Source organism: Meriones unguiculatus, chromosome 6 (assembly GCF_030254825.1).
Source record: "Meriones unguiculatus strain TT.TT164.6M chromosome 6, Bangor_MerUng_6.1, whole genome shotgun sequence".
Taxonomy (NCBI): domain Eukaryota; kingdom Metazoa; phylum Chordata; class Mammalia; order Rodentia; family Muridae; genus Meriones; species Meriones unguiculatus.
The window spans coordinates 113,228,904-113,253,215 of NC_083354.1; the positions used below are offsets into that span (position 1 = coordinate 113,228,904).

At 38.6% G+C, this 24,312-nt stretch overlaps 1 protein-coding gene across 20 annotated transcripts in view; it reads right to left on the reverse strand.

The window, feature by feature from the left end:
* The window catches only part of Cspp1 (centrosome and spindle pole associated protein 1), a 107,074-nt gene that overhangs the window by 22,439 nt on the left and 60,323 nt on the right, over nucleotides 1-24,312 (reverse strand). For 10 of the 20 annotated variants that reach the window (XM_060385869.1, XM_021644439.2, XM_060385877.1 and 7 more), the window contains 9 exons: nucleotides 21,976-22,069; nucleotides 20,760-20,817; nucleotides 20,458-20,499; nucleotides 18,466-18,674; nucleotides 15,944-16,065; nucleotides 14,878-14,956; nucleotides 12,562-12,691; nucleotides 7,467-7,614; nucleotides 1,780-1,932 (listed from right to left, as the gene is read on the reverse strand). In XM_060385869.1, coding sequence (XP_060241852.1) covers nucleotides 1,780-1,932; nucleotides 7,467-7,614; nucleotides 12,562-12,691; nucleotides 14,878-14,956; nucleotides 15,944-16,065; nucleotides 18,466-18,674; nucleotides 20,458-20,499; nucleotides 20,760-20,817; nucleotides 21,976-22,069 — 1,035 coding nt within the window. The remainder of the gene's footprint in view (nucleotides 1-1,779; nucleotides 1,933-7,466; nucleotides 7,615-12,561; nucleotides 12,692-14,877; nucleotides 14,957-15,943; nucleotides 16,066-18,465; nucleotides 18,675-20,457; nucleotides 20,500-20,759; nucleotides 20,818-21,975; nucleotides 22,070-24,312) is intronic. The other 10 variants (XM_021644440.2, XM_060385883.1, XM_060385882.1 and 7 more) reach the window with 4 other exon arrangements.

Below are 24,312 nucleotides of genomic sequence, written 5' to 3' on the forward strand. Positions count from 1 at the left end.
CGTAAAAGCATAAATTAAGAAAACTTTCAGATATATTCAAGTTTCCCAAAGCCATTTAAAAATATTAAACAGCACATGAACATGTGCACGCTCACACACACACACACAGCACAGCTCTAATTATGTGACTTTGGATAGTTTCTTATATTGATAAAGTTTAGTTCAGATTAATGGTTAGAGAAAAAGTCTAGAAAATTTCAATTCATATAAAATGAGGAAACTAAACATTTATGGTACTTTTAACATCTTGAAAATAAAGCATTGCAGGCACCCACCAGAGGAGAATCTGGCACACTACAGAAAAAAACATACAGGCCAGAATTTTCTGGGTACGGTCATTCAGGCTCATTCTCTTGGGAAGGGGTCATGGAATTGTTTCTTTCCCAGTGGCTGTGCCTAGTAAGCAAATGCCTATGAAAGCCTCCTTAGAACTGCAAACTAATGTGTATTAAGAAATGGGGAAATTCACAATAAAAAGATTCCCAGAAGCAGCAGCAACAGAGAGCAGCAAAAAACAGCAGGAGCTAAAATTCTCTATAGCAGCAACTAATAAGAAAAAAGTATTTGTTGTTCCTACTGTACACTGAATGAACTATTTCAGATTAAAAACTTAACAATTTTATCAGAATCAAAGGTTCCAATGTTAGAGCTCTAAAAATCGAAGCTAGTCGCAAATAATAAAAATCTACTGTGCATCACAGTGGAATCCATTCTTCCGCATAAGCTCAGTGCAAACAATGGACGGGAGCTGCCTACAAAAAAACAGCAAAGTGCCTGCCAAAGAGAGATGGAAAGGACCAGTGGAGTGAGCATCGCTGCATCGGCCACTGACCTGGCAGGTCGCCAGGAAGTCCTATGAGTTGTAAAACTTGGCAGGAACATTTCAAAAGAACTTCCTACTGTAAAATTCTTTGCAGTAATCAGAAGTTCTCTGAAAGTGTGAAAGCAGACTCAAAACGACAATAAAAACTGCACACATAGCTGGGCTCGGCGGCACATGGCGGCAATCCCAGCACTGGGGAGGCAAAGGCAGGCGAATCTCTGAGTTTGAGAACAGCCTGGTCTATAAAGCAAGTACAGGACAGCCAAGGCTTCACAGAGACACCTTATCTTGGAAAAAGAAGAAGAAAAAAAAAAAAAACCTGTAAGTGTGCAAAAGCAGAATTTTATAGTAAATAGTCTTTAACCAGCACAAATACATAGTGCAGGATGTATTTTCTTTACACCTGCTTTGATTTTTAAATGCATACTATACATTCGTACATGTAAGGTAAGATACTGGGTAATTTAGGCTCACAGCAACTTTGAGGAAGAATGCTGCTCACCAATACGTCGGCTTTACTCAGCAACAGAAATGTGACCTGACACTAAACTTCTAGTTACTTCATTTTCTGTACAATGTGAAGGCAACTAAACACTGCAACAAAAAAGTTAATTTCCTGTATAATTTATGATAACAGAACAAATACTTTCTCACTGATAAAGTTAAGGGTATGAGAAGCACACTGTGTATGTGCAAAGAAAGGCCCCTCTAGTATCAAAAGAAAAATGTTAGTAGCAACTACATATGCACAGCAAGTTACAGACCTGGAAAGAAACACCGCTGTTAGAACCTTTCCCTATTCGCTCTTTTCAAAGAAAAGAAAGAAAATACACTACACTTCTAATTCACATAACCAGATTCCCCAATCACTTTAAGAATTTTATCAAAGAACAGAAGTGAAATGTTACTGAACAGCATTAGAAATGTATTTTTAAATATAGAATGTGATTAAAAACCTGAGTTTTTATTTGCAGAATCTTCTAGGTTCTCAGCATTTGAAGTGGCTAAATTTTGGTCTATAGATACAACAGCCCTTTTATCTTCATATGTTCTTGCATCTGGGTTATGGTAGGCATCTATATTCTGTCTGTGCATCCTATTCAAATCAGCTGAGAGGAAAAAATAATCCATTTATTTCAATAAACACATTTCTATAGTTACTCTTAACACATTTTTAAATAGGAAAAACAGGACAAGACTGTAAGTGGCTTTATGACAGCTGCAGGTTTGAAGCACCTCATTAAAAACTCTAAAGGGACTATGAAATCAACTCAAAACTGGTACTGAAATTAAGAATACATAAATCTTTCACATTCTATCAAAGCCATATTAACTATGCACTGTCAGTTCATAGATCAGAATTTCTTTAGTACAGAACAAGCACATCGAAACTCAAGTCAGAATGAAAGTGACACCAAACCACCAGCTCTCCTAAAAACAACCAACAAAAAAGCATGTTCAAGTGGAGTGTTAAAATGCGTCCACAAATGCTTTAGCAAACCTTCCTAAGAACTCAAGTCTCCTTGTTACTGTGGTCGACTTACTACCTCACGTCACAGTAGGACACTGCAGGGACATGACACATGACTTCGGGGGCTGACTCCGACGTGAGCTCCATCTTCTTTGACCACTGGACTCAGTTCAGGGAAAACCAACTGCCATGTTACAATGGCACTGAAGGGATGCTATGGAGAGCTCTAAAGACAAGAAACCTAAGCCTCCCGAGCTGTGCATGAGAGCCATGTGGGCTTCCATACTACAAGCTCAGGCTAACGCATCAGACAGAAACACCCAGCAAACCCACTCAAGAGTAAGTTACTACCTAAAGAACTGCAGAGCAGTATGCACTTCTCATTTTAAAACTCTACCTTTGGGATGTTTTTGTTTTTGTTTTGTTTTGTTTTTGCCTAGCAACAGGCTTGCTGTGTCTATCACTTATCTAATACCTAGTTCAGTTGGCAGAGTGTTTGCCTAGTATGTGCAAACTGGGTAAAACCATCCATGTATGATGTAAGCATAAAGTTAGATGTGCTGAGCTGGCCGGTATTTCACTGTAGTACCAACACAATTCAATGTGGAAAATGGTCTAAAATTGACTGCTTTTGGTATAACTCTGAATAATAAAATCCATTAAGTGATGCACTTTGGATGGATGGACTGGGTGGTATAAGAAATGCATAAAATAGATTTAAATAGACAAATACGTGGACAAGATCGCAGATTTCAGGTTAAAGGCATGGCAGGCCTCTAAGAGGTTCACTGTGTAAAAGCAAGCGCTACAAAAGCCTTCCTCCTGTTTTGGGTTCCCTATCAGATACTGACTGTAGTGGAAGGGGAGGACTGACTCCCAAAGTTGCCCTCTGACCTTCCCAAGTTGTGTGACCTCTGACATGCCAGAGCCAACAGTTACACATCCAGCACACACGCACACAATAGGAAATGAATAATCCAATAAACAATATCAGCAACTAAATGCACCATAGCATTTAGGAAGAAGACAATAGGGGGAAATGGCAAAATCTAGATGCTATCTATAATTTCATGGACAGTACAATATTGGTATTATTTCTAGCTTTAATATTTGTGCCATGATTACGTAAATGTAAACTATGAAGGAAGCACAATGAAAGGTCTTTGCTGATCTTTACAACTCTTTTGTATAAGTATTAAAGTTATTTCACAATAAAGGTTTTGTAAAAAACTGAAATATATATACATTGCATAGAATGGCTAACCCTTGGTCTACAAAGTCAAGTGCCGATAAGAGTTTAGAGCAATTGGAAAAAAGGCACAGTTTGGAAAACAGTTGGACAGTTTCTAACAAAACTTTAACACACACAAAAAAAAAAAACCAAGCAAACAAATCACTATGCAACCAACTGACTCTATTCCTAAGCATTTACCCAAGAGAAATAAGTAAAAGCACACACTCATGCAGAGAGCAGTACATGAGCACAATAGCAGTGCCCCCAACCTTACTAATACTGTAACCCTCTACGACAGTTCCTTGTGGTGAGCACCCCTGGCCAGAAAAGGTTTTCCCTGCTCCTTCATAACTTTAATTTTGCTACTGCTGTGAACTGTAATATAAGTAACTATCTTGTAAAAAAGCCACGACCCATAGGTTGAGTACTATTGGTTTACAGCAATTCTATTCTGAATGACCTTAAACTAGAAATTACAAGTGCCTATCACCTGTAAACAGATATGCAATGACGGTACCTCAAAACCATGTAATGCCATTCAGTAACAGAAAGAAAAGAATCGCACAAATGTTATGCTGGAAGATTATCATCAAAATTAAAAGGCATCACTGGCATCCAGGAGGCAGACCACAGGTTTACAGGGCAAAGGCTGTAAGCAGATGGACTGACCAGAAAGGGACAGAGGGGACTGTCCTTTCAGCCATTCTGGAAAAAATTCTACATCTTGAGTGTGGGAGAAATGATTTTTAAAACAACTGTCAAACTTCATTAAATTTTAAAAGAGTAATTTGATTACATGCAAATTTTACCTTAATAGACATACATTAAAAAATCTAAATCTAATTAAAGATAATGCATTAAATATATTTGATCAAATATACATGAATGTTTACCTATATCTCTTGCCAAGTCTATGAGAGATTGCCAGGCATTTTCAACTGGTCAAACTTTTAATTTTATAGATTTAATTTTCCTTCTATCCACATATTTTTGTGTGGGGGCATAACAGTGATTCTCAACCTGTGAGTCTCGATTCCCATTGGGCGTCATATCAGATATCCTGCATATCAGATTTTTACATTATGATTCATAACAGTAGCAAAATTACTGTTATAAAGGAGCAACAAAAATACTTCTGTGCTGGGCCAGCACAGCATGGGGAACTGTGATAAAGGGTCGCACATTAGGAAGGTTAAGAACCACTTTTGTACAGTTGTTAACAGTGTAACACATGTAGTTTCCAGTAACACCCTACCATCAGTTAACCTTCGCAAAGCTCCACCACCAAAACATATCCATCCGTCTCTAGTAAGTTCTTTATAACTTTTGAGAATGTCGTGTAATAGAAATGTTCAAAGGTAACATTCAGAATGAACATTTTACGTAGCAGAACTTTTGAGTCTTCCAAATTTTATGCATCAACAATTCATTCCTTTGTACTGCTAAACAGCCACACATACATACACACATACATACGTACACACACACACACACACACACACACACACACGATAAATCCATTCACCTACTCAGACATTTTATACTATCTTAGCTTTCATAGGAACTTAAATATGGAGTTCTAATGAATAAAGAACACTGAATTATTTACAGTACAATTAAAACAAGTGTTTGTTTTAAAATGACTTGTCTGCCATACTTCATTAGTAAGTATTCTCCTGTAAAAGATCTAAGAGAATAGTAAGTGAAGACTCACACTCTTTACTTCCCCCCATCAGAAGACAAGAGCAAGCAGAAAGAGTTAAGCCCGCGTGTAAGCAGAATTAAAGTCAGCTATAGCACACAGGGTACACCTTGGCCATCATGATGCACTTCCCTAAACCATCTCAACGTAATAAAACCAAAGTCACATTTCCCCATCTCTAAAGTATAAAACCCATATACAAAAATTTATACTTTAGGGCAATGAATCTAGTCACTCTGAATATAGTATTTAAAAATAATTCCACTGTCCTTGAAAGATACTGCACTGTCTCTGTTTCATGTGATGATTACAACATGAGGAGAACAAACTAAGCATTGCTACTAAGGATAGAAATCTTAGAGGCATCATCTTCATTTCCACCGGGGTAAGCAATTCTAGAGCAGAGCCACACTTTACTACAGACTAACCCCAGTTATACTGCTGAAGGCCTCCTGAAAAGTTCTGGGAAGTGTTCTGTTCCCAAAGCCCGGGCAATTGAGGAGCCTTCTTCAGAGTAGCTAGTGTATTTCTGACAACTCTTACCTCCACCTTCCTTAAGCTACTAGTAGCCACACACTAGTGTCTGTCCCAGGAACAAACAGGAAATCTAAACTTTTTTGCTCTAGAGCAATGATGCTGGTAGCCCTTGGGAACAGCTGAAACAGCAGAATGAAGGAAGAGATGATGATGAAGTTCTAGGCCAGGACACAACAGAATCCTCCATTCATCCTCACTACACCTGACCCAGACTGTTCAGCCAAGACGGAAGGGATTCTGAACTGGAGCAATAGCACAGTGGAAAAAGGCTCCTCTCTTGAAGCAGCAGCAACCAATATCAGAAAGTGACAGACATGGAAGGAGAGTCACACAGCCATGAGCCGCTGATGGGCTTGACACAGGACTTTTTAATTAAGTGTTGCAGCATCATGAGTAAGTAAATGAAAACTATTTTCTAATATAGTCTGATACACACTTCAAATAAAAATGTCCACCTGTGCAGTATTTGAAGTAATCCATCTATTAGGAGAAAGCAACAGAGTTCTAAACCTAGGAGGACAGGCAGAAACAAAAGGAAAAAATAACTGGGGGCAGGAGGGGAGAGGGGAAGAAAAGTCAACCTTATTTGACCCCTTATTAGTGGGTTCAAACACACCTTTAAACATACTTACAAAGGGCATAATCCATAAGAATTCTAAGTAAGCCATGCCCACCATTCTGACACCACTTTTAACATTTTAGCATGTTTTCTCTTTAGCCTTTTTGTCACTTATAACTAAACCCCAAACTATCTTTACTACACTTCTTATTCGACTTAGCTACAGCTAGCCAAAAAGTATTTTTATGTAGGTAACAAAGTATTTACAGCAGTGTTTGAATGATTACTAGATAGGAAAAAAAGGTATTGTGGGTTTTTTCTTTTCTTTTTTTTTTTTGTTTCTGAGACAGGGTTTCTCTGTGTAGCCCTGGCTGTCCTGGACTCGCTTTGTAGACCAGGCTGGTCTCAACTCACAGAGATCTGCCTGCCTCTGCCTCCTGAGTGCTGGAATCACAGGCATGCATCACCATGCCCAGTTTTGTTTTTCTGTTTTTGTTTTTTTCTGGATACAGGGTTATAACTGGCTGGCCTGGAACTCGCTGAGAAGACCAGGCTATCCCTAACTCACCTATAGAAAGCCACCTATTTCTCTGCTTCCCAAGTGCTAGGATTAAAGGCTTGTGCCACCACACCAAGCATAAATAAATAAAAGCACATAGCTGAAGGATTTAGAACTCTGCAACCTGCCAGAGTTTCTGAAATGAAGACATCCTACCCACAAGCACAAAAAAAGCCAGGTACTGAACAAGAATACTCCGTTTACGAAGTAAAAGCAGATCCTTTCCCACAATCATTCCAGTTTTTATTTGTAACTTTAATTAATCTAAAATAAACTTGCCATACGAATTTTATTATTTTCGGTAAAACAAAATAAAATATACCCTAAATACTAGTCTGGATAAGCACCAATTAACATGAATTATTCTTTGCAGTTTGGTGGCTATCATCAAAGAATGGGAAATACATCACTCTGTAGAGCAAGAGGCTTTCTAACATGTACTATATTCATAATCCGGGGTGTATCTTTGCATTAACTCACAAAACGAAACCTTACACAGTCTGAGCCCCACCTCTTTCTACTCTCCACTCCTAAAATGCTGAAATGATTCACTTAAAAGCAAGTTCGTGGACACATCATACTTATCAGATTTCCTTTGGCATCTCTGAGAGGAGCACCACCTCCGCCTTTGCCCCAGGGGTTGTAACTCCTCATTTCAGCTTCTAATTTGGCTTCATACTCTTCCTTTTCTAAACGTTCCTTCTTCCGTCTTGCTTCTCTCTCCCGAATCTTGACAACATAAAGACATGCTCAGAGTAAATAATGATTTATAGGAAGCTGAGACAAGACATTAGCAATGCTACTACTCAGTTTTTCTCCTAAGACCAAGTTCTCAAGAGCACCAGTCAACCCACCACAGCTCAGAATGGCCACCCCAGAGAGCACCCCCGAGAGCACCCCCAACACCCACTGTGACTCCAGCCCTGCCACCACTTCTGTGCCACATGCAGAATCCAGAGAGCTCCGTAGGCTTCTGAGGCCAGCAGCAAGGGTCTCCTACGCCTGCACAAAGTTTACACATGTGACCTACCCCTCCTACACCGGGAACACTTTTCACAACTCCATTTGCATACCAACAGAGTGGCCCCCACGTGAAACACAGAGCACCATTCAGCTGGCCCACAACCTGACAAGATGGGGCAATAGCAAAGATCCAAACACACACCCAATAAAGGTAAGGACAGCCAGGCCAAGAAACACCATCAACCACCTAACTCCAGCTGCCTAGACCCCATCACAAAAACACAAACATGGACAACCTAGACAGCACGTCTTCTCCAAAAACTAGGACTCCGTCATATTCCCTGAGAAAAGCAACTTCGCTCATGAACAAGACAATGATTTCAAAACAGCAATTATAAGTATGTTCAAGGAACTCAAAGAGGTGAATGAACGAATGCCTGACGAGGCCTGCAAAAGCGCAAATGAACACCTGAATAAGATAACGTGGAAACAGAACTTAGTATGAAGAGAGCATCTCTGAGAAAAAGGAAAATTCAGGAAGTACAACAGAAAAAGAAGAGAGCAAAGCCTCACTAACCCACTGGATCAGATCTTAAGTACAAGGTAGAACAATTAAACCACCAGATCAAATAAAGTGTTTCATCTGAAAAACAAACAAAAACAGGAACAGAATACACTGAAACACTATAAAAAGACCAAACACACAGATCATAGGTATAGAAAAATAAAACCAGATCAAAGGCACAGAAAATATTTTCCACAAAATTATAGAAGACAATTTCTCAAATCTGAGGAAAGAGGTACTGATCAGGGATGAGATAGGTAAGGATTACCCAGGAACAAAGAAAGGATATTGGAAGCTGCAAGAAAGTCCAAGTTGCATATAATGGCAAGCTCATCAGAGTAACATCTAAAATTTCAGTGGAGAGTTTGAAATCAAGAAGGCCCTGAATAGAAAGATCTGAAAGACACAGATGCCGACCCAGATTATACATGCAGCAAAACTGTCAGTCATAATCAAAGGAGAAAACATTTCATGACTTTAAGAATTTATGTCCAAGAAGTCGGCTCTATAGGGAATACTAGAAGATAATAATAATAATAATAATAATAATAATAATAATACTCTTCAGTCTGAAGAGCAGATGAAGCACACCTAAGAGAGTACAGGGACTAAATAATTCCAGTACAAGTGACCATAAAATTAGAAAACTGGATTCATCTTTTTTTGCTTGTTATAAGAAACACACCTTACCATTAACCATAGACACCTTTTTTAATGAAAATATGAAAGACTATATGGCTCCAAATATATGAAATAAAGAAATAAGCAGGTTTAGCTAATCTAATGTCTGACAAAATAATTCCACTCCAACCTTAGTCAGAAGGAAGAGAGAACATTTCATACTCATTACCAAAAAAAAAAAAAAAAATACACTGAGAGGCTATTAGAGTTGTAAACACTTACTAAGCGTAAAGTAAGCACAACTGAGTTCACGAAAGAAGCACTATTAGATTGGAAATGACAGACTAAGCACAGTACAATGATAGTGGATAATTTCAATACTCTGCTCTCAACAAACAAGTGGTCCAGACAAAAGCAAAACACAGAAACTCTGGAGTTAGATGACACCATAAATCAAATGGATCGAATAGATCTTTACAGTTAACATTTCATCCAAACACTAAAGAATGTATTTTCTTCTCAGAAGCCCATGGAACTTTCTCCAAAATTGACCATATATTAGGACACAAAGTAAGTCTCAACAAATATAGATAAACTGAAATAACACACTGCATTTTATCTGACCACAAAAGCATAAGGCTAAATATCAACAACAGAAATGGAAAAAAGTACACAAATTCATGTAAATTAAATAATACCCTACTGAATAAAAATTGGATCAAGGAAGAAATTAAGAAGGAATTTTTTAAGTTTCTAGAATTAATGCAAATAAAAACACAACATACCAAAACCTATGGACATAATGAAGGCAGCACTAGGAGGAAAGCATGAGTAAGGTATGAAGCACTGACATCAAATGACTGGAAAGAGCTCATCAATAACTTAATGGGGCACTTTAAGACCTTGAAAAAAACAACAAACCACACCTAACAAAACAGACAAGAAGAGGTTAATCTAAGTCAAGGGGGAAATTATTTAAAAATAAATAATTATCAAAAAAACAAAAAAGTCAATGGAATGAAGAGTTAATGGGAGAAAAGGGAGGAGGGAGGGAAGGGAGCAGGGAAGGAGGGTGTTTCTGAATCTTAAAAAAAGCAAAGAGGAAAGCAGAAACATTACAAAGTTACTGAGGATATTCAAAAGATCTTGAGGACATAATGTAAAAATCTGTATCCCAGCACTTAGGAGGCAGAGGCTGATGGACCTCTGGTCAGCATAGTGACATGGCCAGCCCGGTCCACAGAGTGAGTTCAATGACATCATCATCATCATCATCATCATAAAAAGTATTCCACTAAAATGAAAAATGTGGAAAAAAGTGGATGAAAAAAGACAAAGTAAATAATTAAAATAGGCCCATAAACCAATAAGTTCCAAGAAATAATAATCTCCCAACTAAAGAATGTCTATACCTGGATAAATTCAACACAAAATTCTATCAGATTTTCAAAGAACTTAAACCAACACTCGTAACATTCTATTACTCTGTAATAGAATGGAAAAGAGTATTTCCAAATTTGTTTCAGAAAGCCTGATGCAAAAACCAGACAAAGATCCAACATAAAAAAGTAAAACACAAGCCAGCCTCTCTTATGACCATATTTGCTGTGCTGGCTTGAATACGAACGGCCCCCACCAGGGAGTGGAACTATTTGAGAAGGATTAGAAAAGAGTGGCCTTGTTGGAGAAAGTGTGTCACTAGGGGTGGATTTGAGGTTTCAAATTCCTAGGTAAGACACAGTTCTCATTCTCTTCTTCTCTCCTTCTCTCTCTTTCCTCTCTCCTCTCTCTCTCCTCTCCCTCCACCCTGAAACCTGCAGATCAGAACACAGCTCTCAGCTACCATGAGTGCTGCCATGCTTCCACCATGCTCTCCTCCATGATAGCGGACTCTCTAAAACTCTAAGCAATCTCCCAATTTAATGCTTTCTTTTCTGAGAGTTGCAGTGGTTATGGTGTCTCTTCACAGCAATAGAAGTGACTAAGACAGATGCAAAACAGCTCAATAAAGTACTTGTAAGGCAAATTCAAGAACACAGCCAAAAGATTATTCTGAGTCCTCTGTGAAGGCAACAAATGCTCTTAACCATGAGCCACCTCTCCAGCCCAGTCCTGGCAATTTCTTTCACTCCAGTACACCCGCAGAACTCATTAAGTATATAAAGAATTCTAGGACCAGAAATATGGCTCAGCAGTAGATTGCTGGGCCAGCATCACATGGAGATAAATTTAACTTCTTGAATTGGGAAATCTAACTCTACCACTGGCTCATTCAAAACCAGATTCTGATTTTTTAAATTCAGTCTCTTTTTCTGTAGAACCTTCACATTCATTTTTAAAAAGGTGTAATTCTTTCTAATGTTTTCCCATGTAAAAGCTGAACAAAGATATTTTCCAAAAAGCTGGGGCATTTAAGAGTGAATACTGTTCTTGCAAAGACTTATGTTTGAGTCCCACAAAGGGAGGCTTACAATGTCTATAACTCCAGCTCCAGGGGCCTCTGATACCTCTGTAGCCATAACACCCATTTGCAAAGACACAAAAACATATAATTAAAAATAAGAAATATATTCATAAAAATGTACAAGGAGCTAGGAATTTGGAGCCCTTGCCTAGGAATCCCTCAAGTCATCCTCGGCACCACACAGCAAAAGGCACTGTGCTGTGCATTTTTTATTTCCAGCACTCAGGAGGGCTAGGATTTCAAGATAATCCCTTCTTCACCACACAGTGAGTTCAAGGCCAGCCTGGCACAGATGAAACCCTGCCTCAAGAAAACAAAACAACAAAGTCCATACTTTATAAAGAAATGTAAGCAGAATTCCCCAGGAACGTCCTCAATTTAGATATGCGCCTACACCCCGATCCCCACAGCCCTTACAAGCTCCTAAGTTTTCTTTGAGCAGCACCAACCACTGCTGGCAGGAGGCAGCAGCCTGCCTCTTGTTTGTAAGCACTCTACTAGTGCACTCCCTATGGTCTGTGGCCTCCTCAGTGTCCTTGCATTTCAACACTAATCATGCTTATGCCCTCCATCTGCTCTTCCTCATCCCCTCTCACCCACGTCTGGTGAATGAAAGATCAGAACTGTCCCTCCAACAGCCTCCCTTTCTCCACATACGGGTCAGCACCTTACTAGCTGAAGAGAACTGATCCACAGGTCACTAAGGTTTCTCTAGGGCCAGCAAGATGGCTCCAAAGGTCACAACACCTGCTACCAACCCTGCCTACCGGATAAAAGGAGAGAAACACACAAACCATGTAAATATGCAACTCCCTAGAAGAAGACATAGGGAAATACAAAAATAAAACAAATAAGCCTCTGCAAATATACCAGGAATGTCTATGAACTAACTTGCAGCTCAAATATCAACTACATATGAAGGCTAACTGCCCCCGACAATCTTGTTTCCTACAGCAATTCCAGCACAGCTGCTTCAAAGCTTGCCATATTGCCTTTATTGTTCTCCCCTAAGGTCTAGCTGTGCTGCCAGTCAGTCAGCATCAAACAAATAAATCATGAGTACCTGCTCCTGCAAAGCTTCTTGGTAGGACTGAAGTGACTGTTTGGAAGGTTTTGGTTTATCCTCAAAGATAAGTCCTGAATTCATCAGTCCATCACTCAGGATTTTCTGTTCATTCCGTCCAACAGTATTCCTACATCAAATAAACAATTTCAATCTATTCATCACAAGAACAAGCAAATTCTAGAAGAAAACAAAAACAATTCCTTAAAACTGTCTCACATATAAAACCATAATTAAAAAAAAAAAGGCAGGAAAATGGGGCAGCAGGTACAGGAACTGCTGTTCTGTGCCCAGGACCACACGGTACTATCAAAGAAGCAGCTCCTACAAGTGATCCTGTCCTCCACATGTGTGCTATGGCAGGATTGTGCACGTGTGCACACACATATGCACAAAAAAGTTAATACAAGGTTAAAAAAAGTTTTAAATAAAGAGAAGTCCTTAACTACGTGCCTCCTTCATAAATCTTCCCATCTCTGCTTTTAAAAACCATTTTTAAAATGGATTTGGGTAAAATCAAATTTGCCCAATCTGTATTTTCACCTAAGTGATAATGACACAGGATGAATTCCCAGCACGCAGAACCACCTACTGCGCCAGCTCCAGGGGTCCAACATGTCTGTCCCCTGTGGGAACCTGTGTGTGCACATATGCAGGCATGTACACACGAAAAGAAAAACTAAGAAAAAAATAACTGGCCCCACAAAAATGTTGGTTTTGTATATTAAAAGACAATATCAATAGAATAAAAAGGCAACCCATAATATTTTAACAATCTATTATTAAATATGTAATAATATAAAAGAACTATGAATCAACCACAAATGATTAATAAACATTTCCGTAAAGAAGATACACAAACAGCCAACAGATATGAAAATATGCTTGACATCACTAAATCAATAAAGAAACACACATCAAAACTACATGAAGGGTGGAAATGTGGCTCAATAATGGAAGGTTAGCTAGCATTTATAAAGAACTCTGTTCAATGCCCAGCACTGGGAGCAGGAATCTACAGTGAGGGAATGGATGGGGGAAGCGGAATAGTGGAATAGTTCTTTCAGGAAAATGCTTGCCAAGTGTGATGAGACATAGGAGACCAGCCCCTGGCAGGCCTGTGGGCTTGTTTAGGTAAACTGAGGCCAGAAACCTACCCACTGTGGAACGCAGCATTCTCTAGGCTAAGAACCTGGACTGTGTAAAAAGCATACAGGGAACTTAGTACAGCTCTAATCTCTCTACTTCCTGGGTGTGATTACACTATGACCAGCAAGCTCCTGCTCACTCTACGCTTTTCTTCTTGCCTGTTGCCACATCATGCCCACCATGATGAACTATAAGCTTAAGATGCCCTCACCAGGGTATTCCTGCAATAAAGAAAGTAACTAAGACACCACACCAGCATGAGCACCTGAGTCTGAGCCCCAGCATCCACATAAAAAGCGAGGGTTGGAGCACAACTGTAACCTCAGCAGGAATGAGGAGGCAGAGACACAGAGGCTCCTGGAGCTCACCGGACTGCCAGACCAGCTTTAGAAGTAAGCCCAAGGTCCTAGTGAGAAACCTTGTTTCAATAAACAGGGTAGGCAGCTCCTTAGGAGCAATACTTGAGGTTGGCCTCTACCCTCCATACATACATGAACACACAATTGAAATACTACCTCAACACTAAAGGCAGCTAGTAAGACCATAAATGTGGTGGACTGTGTGGGGTAAGTAGAACCTTTGTGCACTGGCAGTGGGAAGGCAAAATAATCTACCACTGTGAAAGTAATATGGTAGTTCCTCTAAAAAATTACCACGTGACCCAAAAATTTCATTTCTGTGTTTATGCACAGTGGAACAAGGAAATACAATGATTCGAATAGCAGCACATTTACAACAACTAAAGTAATAAATCAACTCTAATGCAGACCAGTAGATAAATGAGTAAGTAAAACGGGGAAGACACACAAAGTTTTGAAGAAATTCTAACCTAAGTTACAACACAGATGAAAGCTGAGGATCCTTGTGCTATGTAGAATAAGCCAATCATGGTAAAATACCATGTGACCCTCAGGAGGTACTGGGCATGTGAACCACAGACCAACAACAGCACAGTGGCTGCCAGGGCATGTCACAAGCATTACTGGATTCACAGTACAGAGTTCTAGTTCATAAGATAAAAAGCATTCTGGAGTTAACGATGTGATGTCATGAATACACAAAATGCTACAATAAGAACTCTTTAAAGCAGTTGGGCTACAAGACCTTATGCATATATTAACACTTTTTTAGATGAGGAAAGAAAAATTATTTTAACTAGATACTTACACAACAGGCTGTGCTAGTTGGTGAGTGACAGGAGCAGACACATAAGGAGCAGGCTGTCCTCCAACCACTCCTGAACCATCTTACGGGGGAAGAAAGAACATATTTACTTCAGAGTACCTAACACACACACGTGTGTATACATACATACATTCACACATACATACATACATACATACATACATTTATTTATTTATTTATTTGGGGATTTTGTTTTGTTTTGTTTTTCAAGACAGGGTTTCTCTGGGTAGCCTTGGCCATCCTGGGCTCACTTTGTAAACCAGGCTGGCCTCAAACTCAGAGATCCGCCTGGCTCCGCCTCCCGAGTGCTGGGATAAACACTGTGAGCCACTGCCCAGCCCCTTACTTATTATTAAAAACATTTTATCCTGAAAGGAAAATATGCAGAATGCTTCTCCCATGCATTAGCATATCCTTCTGGGCTAATAGTAAACACAAAAATAATAATAAGAAGAAAACAATTACTTCCTAGCTCTGAGTAAAACTAAAATAACTATGAAACACAATTAGTTTGATTTTGGTTTTAAGACTGGGTCTTGTTTTACGACCCACGCTGACTAGAAACTTCCTCGGTAGCCCAGGTTGGCCTTGAACTTAGGATCTTGCCTCCATCTATAACTGGATTTTAAGATGGGTATTGCCATGGTGTGTCCTCTAAAATGCATGCAGGAGTTTAATTCATAAAATCTTATGTTAACAAATTTCACGGAGTGGAAATTGTAGCCCCATGACTGAATCGTGGTGAACTTGAAAACAGAGTGAAGAAAACCAAAGAGAGACACACATCCACATCCGCCCTGCATATGCTATCTGGACATATTAGGTCTCTAAAACAAATCTGTTCTTCATAAAACATTCTTATCAAGTATTATGTCAATCTAATGACATTGAACTTGATATTAAGTATAAATTTATTGTCAATAAATATACAATACTTGGATTAAATGAAGCTATGCCTTCCTTTTTCATTTACATACTCTAGCTTCTATAAAAGTAAATATTCTTCCTAAGCCACCAGAAAGATAAGTTTCCCATATAGAAAACTCACAATAAGCAATATTGGGATCCAGTGTGTTCCTAGCACCATAATAATAGTATGCGTCATCATAAGGAGTCCGGTAGTTGGGGGCTAGAGGTAGTAGCACAGGAGGTGGAGGCAGAGGCAGAATCCTACAGCAAAATATAAAAATAAAAATTTATTCTCATACTTTATTACTTTTTAATCAAGATATTTTAATCTTTTGCAAAAAAAATCATTGCAATTAAAAATCAACTTTATACTAACTGCTCAAGAAAAATTAGGAATCAGAAATCAAACAGCAACAAATTTTACAACTTCAGGAACATTTCAGCAAGATGAAAACAAGTTAAAGTAACTGAGTAATATCCAATAGCCATTATGTGCCAGATCAACCAAAGGTATACTCCCTGCCCCTCAGGAAAAAGACACAAGTGAATGCACAATTACAGCCTTACAGCAGCCAGTAAAATAAGGCAAGTGACAAAGAATGCTAAAGGAATACAGAGCAGGGACATACAGTCTCTAAAGAGACAGGAGGGAAGTGTGAAGAGTCCCAGGAAAGGAAATGTGGTATGTGGTAACAGCCACAGACAGAAAGGACAAACAGCGCCACAACTCGCAGACGACAAATGATTCCGTGTGGGCAAGACAGTGTACACAATGCATGTGTTTGTGCATGTCTATAGCTGTGCACACATCCACGTGGGTGCTCGTGTGTCCACTGTAGTACAGGAATTTGTGCATGTGGGAGCGGATGTGCACATGCACGGATGTGCAAAGCTACAGGTCAACCTTGCATGTCAGTTCTTGGAGCTGTCCACTGTGTTTTGAAACAGGGTTGCTCATTGGCCAAGAACTCATTAATGAGACTGGCTGGCCAGCAAGCCCCAGCTATCCAGTCTCCACCTCCCATCGCTGGGACCACAAATTTATCCCACATCACCCAGCTTTTTTACTGACTGAACTATCTCTCCCCAGCCCAAAGGGTATATTTTTTATATGTAAAACTGCTTTTTCACAGAAAGTCACCCACAATATAGTTACTTGAAAATCAATACAGTTCTGATATAATCTTTAATAGTTCATAAATTTAAAATGTGTGAAAACTTGTACTTCCATATTTCTGTACTGAGAAGGAGACAGTGCATGTTTCTACCAGGATAGTAGTCTTCAATAATATAAAAAGCAAAGGCAAATTACTTTAGATAAACAGAAAAGAAAAAGGGAACATTCTAGGTTTTCACTCAAGTACTAACCTATTCCCCCTTAAAGGATCTGGAGGCTAAGATGGCACCAGGGTCTCTTCACTAGTGAGCAATGTGCACACTTAGTGGAAACTGCACACTTCTTAGTCACTCAGTGGGTCTAACACAAGTCAATGTTTGCCAAGTGGAAACTACCACCAACATCAACCCAGATACATCAGCAAAACAACCAGAGACACTGTTATGAAAGGAATCTTTTTTTCGTTTGGTCTTTGGGGGGAGGGGCTGTTTGTTTGTTTTGTGTTTTCAAGACAGGGTTTTTCTGTGTAGCCTTGGCTGTCACGGTCTTGCTTTGTAGACCAGGCTGGCCTTGAACTCACAGAGATCAGCCTGCCTCTGCCTCCTGAGTGCTAGGGTTACAGGTGGTGCCATCACGCTGGGCTATTATCTATTGGCAACTCTTAAATTTTTTCTATACATAGAAAACTCAATGTTCACATCAACCCTCCAACTGTAGACATGTTATACTATCAACTTTTACAAATGACAACACTTTTTGGCTGTAAGTCCAGTGTAGCTGACCATTCCAACCTATAATCCAAACCAGAAACCACTTCTGGCTCTGTAATTCCAGTCTCAGTCTTTGGAGTAGGGGAGTCGTTAAAGGAAACAAGGAAAGCGCCTGACAAGTGCTGGAAGAAAAGCAAATAAAAGACCAAGTCCTGATGAAAGGAAGGACATCTCAGAAATATGTGTTAAAACGTTAAGAAAACCATGTACAAATGTAAATACATTACTATGGTTAGTATATTAATAAACATAGGACAGAAAATATCCATGTTACAGGGTTTTATTTCTGTACAGAGGAGTTTAACGTATGTTTGACATGTTCAATATAATCCCAACAGCCCTAGAGAAAGCCCAGAGAGAACAGAAACAAAACTGAAATAAAGCCATACAGATATATGCCACATTAGAAAACTTCTCTGATTAAGTTGAAGAAACAATTCAATGTTTGCCAAGTGGAAACAACTCAACAATGTATAACTTTTATGCTAAAAGATATTAAAAGCATGACCTAAAAATACTAACATGTACTTAGTAATTCATTTTTAAAATATGAATCCTCTTTAAATAACAGAAACATTAAAAATTTCTCCTTTTTTCTAACAGCAGAGAAAAAAAGAGTATCAGTAACAATGAGCAGAAGAAATTATTTGGCAGCGTTAACTAACGATACAACATCCCTGAAGGACGCCATCATCTGCAGCAGGACACCCTTCTAAACATAGCACACAGCAAGGCCTTACCTAATTCCCAATACAAAACATTTTAAACAAGCACCTGGGATGCACCATGTCACCAAGGGTGCTGCTGAGTCCACTGTGCAAGTCTTCATTTTGAGAAAGGGCGCAAGGAACTGGTGGGACAGGTGGGGCAGGCGGGGCAGATAAAGGAGGGGGAGGTGTCTGGAAAGCTACTCTGGGTCTCTCAGGTGGTATCATCTCTTCAAAGTGTCTTGGTGTCAAACTAAACTGCTTTAGTCTATCAGGCTAAAATAAAGAAAAAGACAAAAAAAAAGAAAAAGAAAAAGAAAACCTGTTTGTTACATAGAATCGTAAGTTTAAAGATGACAAGGACCACCAAGGACCCTCTACCCCAGCAGGCACTTAAGACAGTCACAGAAAAGCAGAATTTTACAGCTAAAAAGATTTTAAAGATCTGATTCTTCTTTTATAAGAGGTAACCGAGGCTCCTTGAGAAGCCGTAAATCACCTAAAGGCTCATGATTAGTAAATAACCAGCAAGCACAGCCCGGCATGAACTTCAGTACGGTGTCTTTCTCTGACACAAAGGCATTACACCACTGCTCTACTGAGTTGCCGTTTGTGAGACCGCACCAAGGCTTTGCAGGCCACACGTCTCCTTACCATAATCTGACTCAGCCAGGCTGCCAAAGTGGCACAGGCAGCACGTCAACAGTGAAGAAAGCTGTGCCGCAACAAAAACTTATTTACAAAATAAGCCAGGGGCTGTTTGCCAATCTTTACTCCAGTTTTTCTATGTCCTTTTAAAATAGTTTTAAATAATGTTTAACTATTGCCTCTAATACATATTTATTCACCTTGACACTCTTGAGGTGATTCAATTCCAGGATAAATAAGATCTAAGACACACTGTAAAATTTGGTAATTTGTAAGTTTAATAAATTTACTAATCTGCAATTTTTAATTTATGATAATTGTTACAAAAGTTTATCATAACATAGTAAGTATATTTATAATATTAATATAATTTAGAAAAATAGATAATTTATATACTTATATGAATACTTTCAGATTTAAAATATATACAAATATAAAAATAATATGTTATGAAAAATATTGTACATAACTATTAAATTTATAATTTAATAAACTAATTAAATATGTTTAACTTTTGCCTATAATACATATTTGTTCAACTTGACATTCTTTAGGTGATTCAATTCCAAAATAAATAAGATCTGACATACCATAAAATTTAACATGCCAACATTACATTAAAAAGCTGAACTTTTCAAAAGCTAATTTGTTATTGCAATAAATGCTTTAAGAGTGTTTAATGAAAAACAAAAAAGGATTACCTCTGAATCTTTTTTTTTTTCCTGCAAGACAACATTATCAGGGATACAGGGAGATTTTTTCTTCCCCATTACTGGGACCCAGGAACTGAACCTAAGGCCTCACAGATTCTAGGTAGCTAAAGTACTAATTCTTCTAATTTTCTTGTTTTATTTTTTACTTTACTTTGTGCCTCTTTATTACCTTGCCTCGGCCAGCTATAAACTTACTCTAGCCCACAGAGGCCTTGAACTTGATTCAGCTGCTGATGTAACTTTAAGGAGAATATGATCAGGCCTGGTTCTGGAATGATTTCTCAGGCTAAAATGTTTACTATATGAATAGTCAAAACAAAAAAAAGGGGAGATACTGAATTTATACACCAGGACTCATTATAACACACCTGGGCCAGCAGACTGTTGAAGATTGAACCAGGACCTTGCAAAACTTAAGAACATTCAACCGCTGAGCTACACTACCCCTGGCATTAAATTTTACAGCAAATAACCCACAGAACATATACATAGGTATATCAATAAGTTGCCTATAGAAAAATAATATTTAATGTAAGGGTAATTTTAAGAACTTACTAGATCCTTTTTAAAGACTGAACTTTTTAATAAAATTAGAGGTTTTAATCATCATTACCAAAAGAAACAAAAACCTGCAGCAAGTAAAAACTACACATCCAACAACAACAAAGTACATTGGGGGGAAAGCAGTAAATCGTTACCTCCTCCTTACTTAACTGCAATGATGTGTGTGATTCACTCCACTTAAAGATGTTGAGAATTGCAAAATTGAAGTAAAGAGAGTATGGTTATCCTTCTAGTTTCACAGTAACAAAATGAAAGACACAATTACAGGTTTTTAAAAATTACTTTTATAGAGAAAAATGACTGACATTTATGAAAATGGAATTTGGTTCACTACTGCTCCAGCTGCACTGCTTTGCTTTTACAGCACCCATACGCTACTAGCATCTAGGCTTTCTCGAGTCAAAGCTTAAATACTAAAGATGCCAACAACTCTTACCGATTTCTCAGGGTCTTGTACTCCAGAAGCTGCAACTGGGAGTCCTAAATCTTTTTCTCTAAACAAAATTAAGATTTTTAAAATTAAGATAAATTTTTTAAAATGAAGATAAATTTAAAAATTGTAGTAAACACAATCAAAATTACAGTCATCAATGAAATAGATTTATATGTAAAGTCTAAATAATACATCTCCAAATACAAATAATTCCTTTAATTCATAATAAAAATTTAAAATTCTAGAGTCATATTTAATCACAGTACCTAGAAAACTGTGACTTACATGTCAAGTGCCTTAGAATACATATCTAAAAGTGAATACTGGAGGTATGTCAAAGACAAAGTAATTTACACAAAATAAAAGACAAATGTTATGAAAAAAATTAAACATGTATATTTTCATGCCAGAAACTTAAATTCTTTCTGTAAAGATATTTAAGAAAATCTCAGGAACCACGAAGCAGCAGTCAGCAGTAAGAGCCCTTACTGCTCTTGCAGAGGACCCAGGCTCGGTTCTCAGCACCCACACGGCAGCTTAAAACTACCTACAACTTCAGTTCCGCAGATTCTGACACCCTCTTCTGGCCTTGAAGGGAACCAGGCACACTTACTGCGTACACATTCACATGCAAGCAAAACACCCATATAGATAATATAAAAATAAACTGTAAAGTAAAGAAAGTCTCAGTCATAGAGGGCTTGTTTAATACAAGGCTCTGGGTTTGAAGGACAACACTACAAAAAAAAAAAAAGTTTGTTTTTTTAAAGATAGCTAATAGCAATTATTAAGGTATCTCACTTGGAAGTGAGACAAAGGATATGATAACTGTTACTTCAGAACCAAGATTTTTATTCCTAACTTTATTTAAAGTCTCACAGATTATTTGAGAATATTCTGAGAAGATAAAAAAGGGTCAGAAAGATTCATCTGTTACATCTCTGAAACTATCAAAGGAAAAGTAATCAAAAATTAAAAGATTATAGAGTTGTCTACAATGTAAATACTTTGATTTACTACATTTTATTCTGCACGCGTGTGTGCTTATCAGTTCTTGTTTTCAGAGATAAACTACTTTTCAGTGTGTAGAGCGAGAAAGTAGCAGAAACGGGTAGGTGGCCTTCAATCAAGTTACTTCACAAACACCTGCCAAGTACTTATTCTTTATGTCACGTCATCCTACACAAGCGCATTCTGCTGCATGCAAACCTCCCATTACCGTCTCTTTTTCTTCTGTTGCTCAGCTATCTGCTCCAATAGTTCTTGCCTGTATTTCTCTTTCTTTCTCTGGAGAATTTCTCTCTCTTCACCTCCTGGATAAGAAAACAAAACAGAACAAAAAGACAGTCTCAACTCTTATGAGTCACAACTGAAACTCAAGCTAAAGAAACTTGCTATTTAAAGAATTACTATGAAAGAAAGAAGTGGAAACCATATCAATACGTCAATTACATTCTTAATTTATGAGTTCTTATCATGGGTCACATATAACAACAAGCATTAAAAATTCCAAAACCGTTCTCTGAGTAACAGAAGACTCTAATCCCCGTCCCTTATATGGTGGTTTGAATGAGAAATGTTCCTCATATCCTGGGCTTTGGACACTTGGTCTGAGTTGGTGACACTATTTAGGAGACTTAGGAGGTGTGGCCTTACCAGAGAAAGTGTGTCACTTAAGTTTGAGAACTTCAGACCTTGCCTTACTTCCAGTTTGCTCCCTCTGCTTCACACTTATTGTAAACTCGGCTTTCTACTCGCGCTTTGCTGCCTGTCACCTGCTTCCATGCTGTTCCTACCATAATGGAGTCTAAACATCTGACACTATTACGCCCAAATAAACTCTTCTGTAAGTTGCCTTGCTCGAGTGTTTCAAAACAGCAACAGAGGCCTAACTAAAATACCTTAATAGCTTCTATAAATTTCTTAAATTAAACAAGTGTCCACCCAAAGTGGAAACAGGGCCCTCTGTTTACTTCTATTCATACATAAACACACAAACACACGTGTTAAAATATCCGGGATTCCTGTAAAAATAATAATAATAAAATGAAGAAAATGAAAGCTCCTACAAAAAAAAGGGGGGGGGGAGAAAACTCACATGAGGAGGCCTTCTGCACAGAGGGTAAAAAGCCACAAAAGAAAATTACTTATAAGTGAGTATATACCATGTGTGTCTTTCTGCTTCTGGCATAGCTCACTCAGGATGATCTTTCCTAGATCCCACCATTTGCCTGCAAATGTCATGATTTCTTTGTTTTTAATTGCTGAGGAGTATTCCACTGTGTAAATATACTACAATTTCTGTATCCATTCCTCAGTTGAGGGACATCTGGGTTGTTTCCAGGTTCTGGCTATTACAAATAAAGCTGCTATGAACATGGTTGAGCAAATGTCCTTGTTGTATAATTGAGCATCTTTTGGATATATGCCTAGGAGTGGTATAGCTAGATCCTGAGGTAGCACTATTCCTAATTGTCTGAGAAAATGCCAGATTGATTTCCAAAGTGGCTGTACAAGTTTACATTCCTACCAGCAGTGGAGGAGGGTTCCCCTTTCTCCATATCCTCTCCAGCATGTGTTGTCCCTTGAGTTTTTGATCTTAGACATTCTGATGGGTGCAAGGTGAAATCTCAGGGTCCTTTTGATTTATATTTCCCTGATGACTAAGGATGTTGAGCATTTCTTTAATGTTTCTCTGCCATTCTGCATTCCTCTATTGAGAATTCTCTGTTTAGCTCTGTACCCCATTTTTCAATTGGGTTACTTGATTTCTTGCCGTTTAACTTCTTAAGTTCTTTATATATTCTGGATATTAGCCCTCTGTCAGATATTAGACATATAATATAGGATAATCATACTAAAATCTGTATACCTAAGGAAGCTAATCAAGAAGGAGGACCCTGGGTAAGATGCTCAATCTTCATTCAGAAAGGCAAACGGGACGGACATTGGAAAAGGGAGAAAACAGGCAACAGCACAGGAACCTATCATAGAGGGCCTCTGAGAGACTCTACCCAGCAAGGTATCAAAGCAGATGCTGAGACTCATAACCAAACTCTGGGCAGAGTGCAGGGAATATGAAAGAAGAAGGAGATAGAAAGACCTGGAGGAACAGGGGCTTCACAAGGAGAGCAACAGAACCAAAAAAATCTGGGCACAGGGGTCTTTTCTGAGACTGATACTCCAAACAAGGACAGTGCACGGAGTTAACTTAGAACGCCTGCACAGAAGTAGCCCATGGCAGCTCAGTGTCCAAGAGGGTTCCCCAATAATAGGAACAGGGACCCTCTCTGACATGAACTCATGGGCTGGCTCTTTGATTACCTTCACCTGAGGGGAGAGCAGCCTTACCAATCCACAGAGGAAGACAAAGAAACCAGTCCTAATGAGACTTGATAGAGTATGGTCAGATGGAATGGGAGAAGGACCTCCCCTATCATTGGACTGGGGGGGAGGGACATAGGAGAAGAAGAGGGAGGGAGGGTGGGATTGGGAGGGGATAGAAAAGGGGGCTACAGCTGGGATACAAAGGAATAAACTGTAATTAATAAAACTA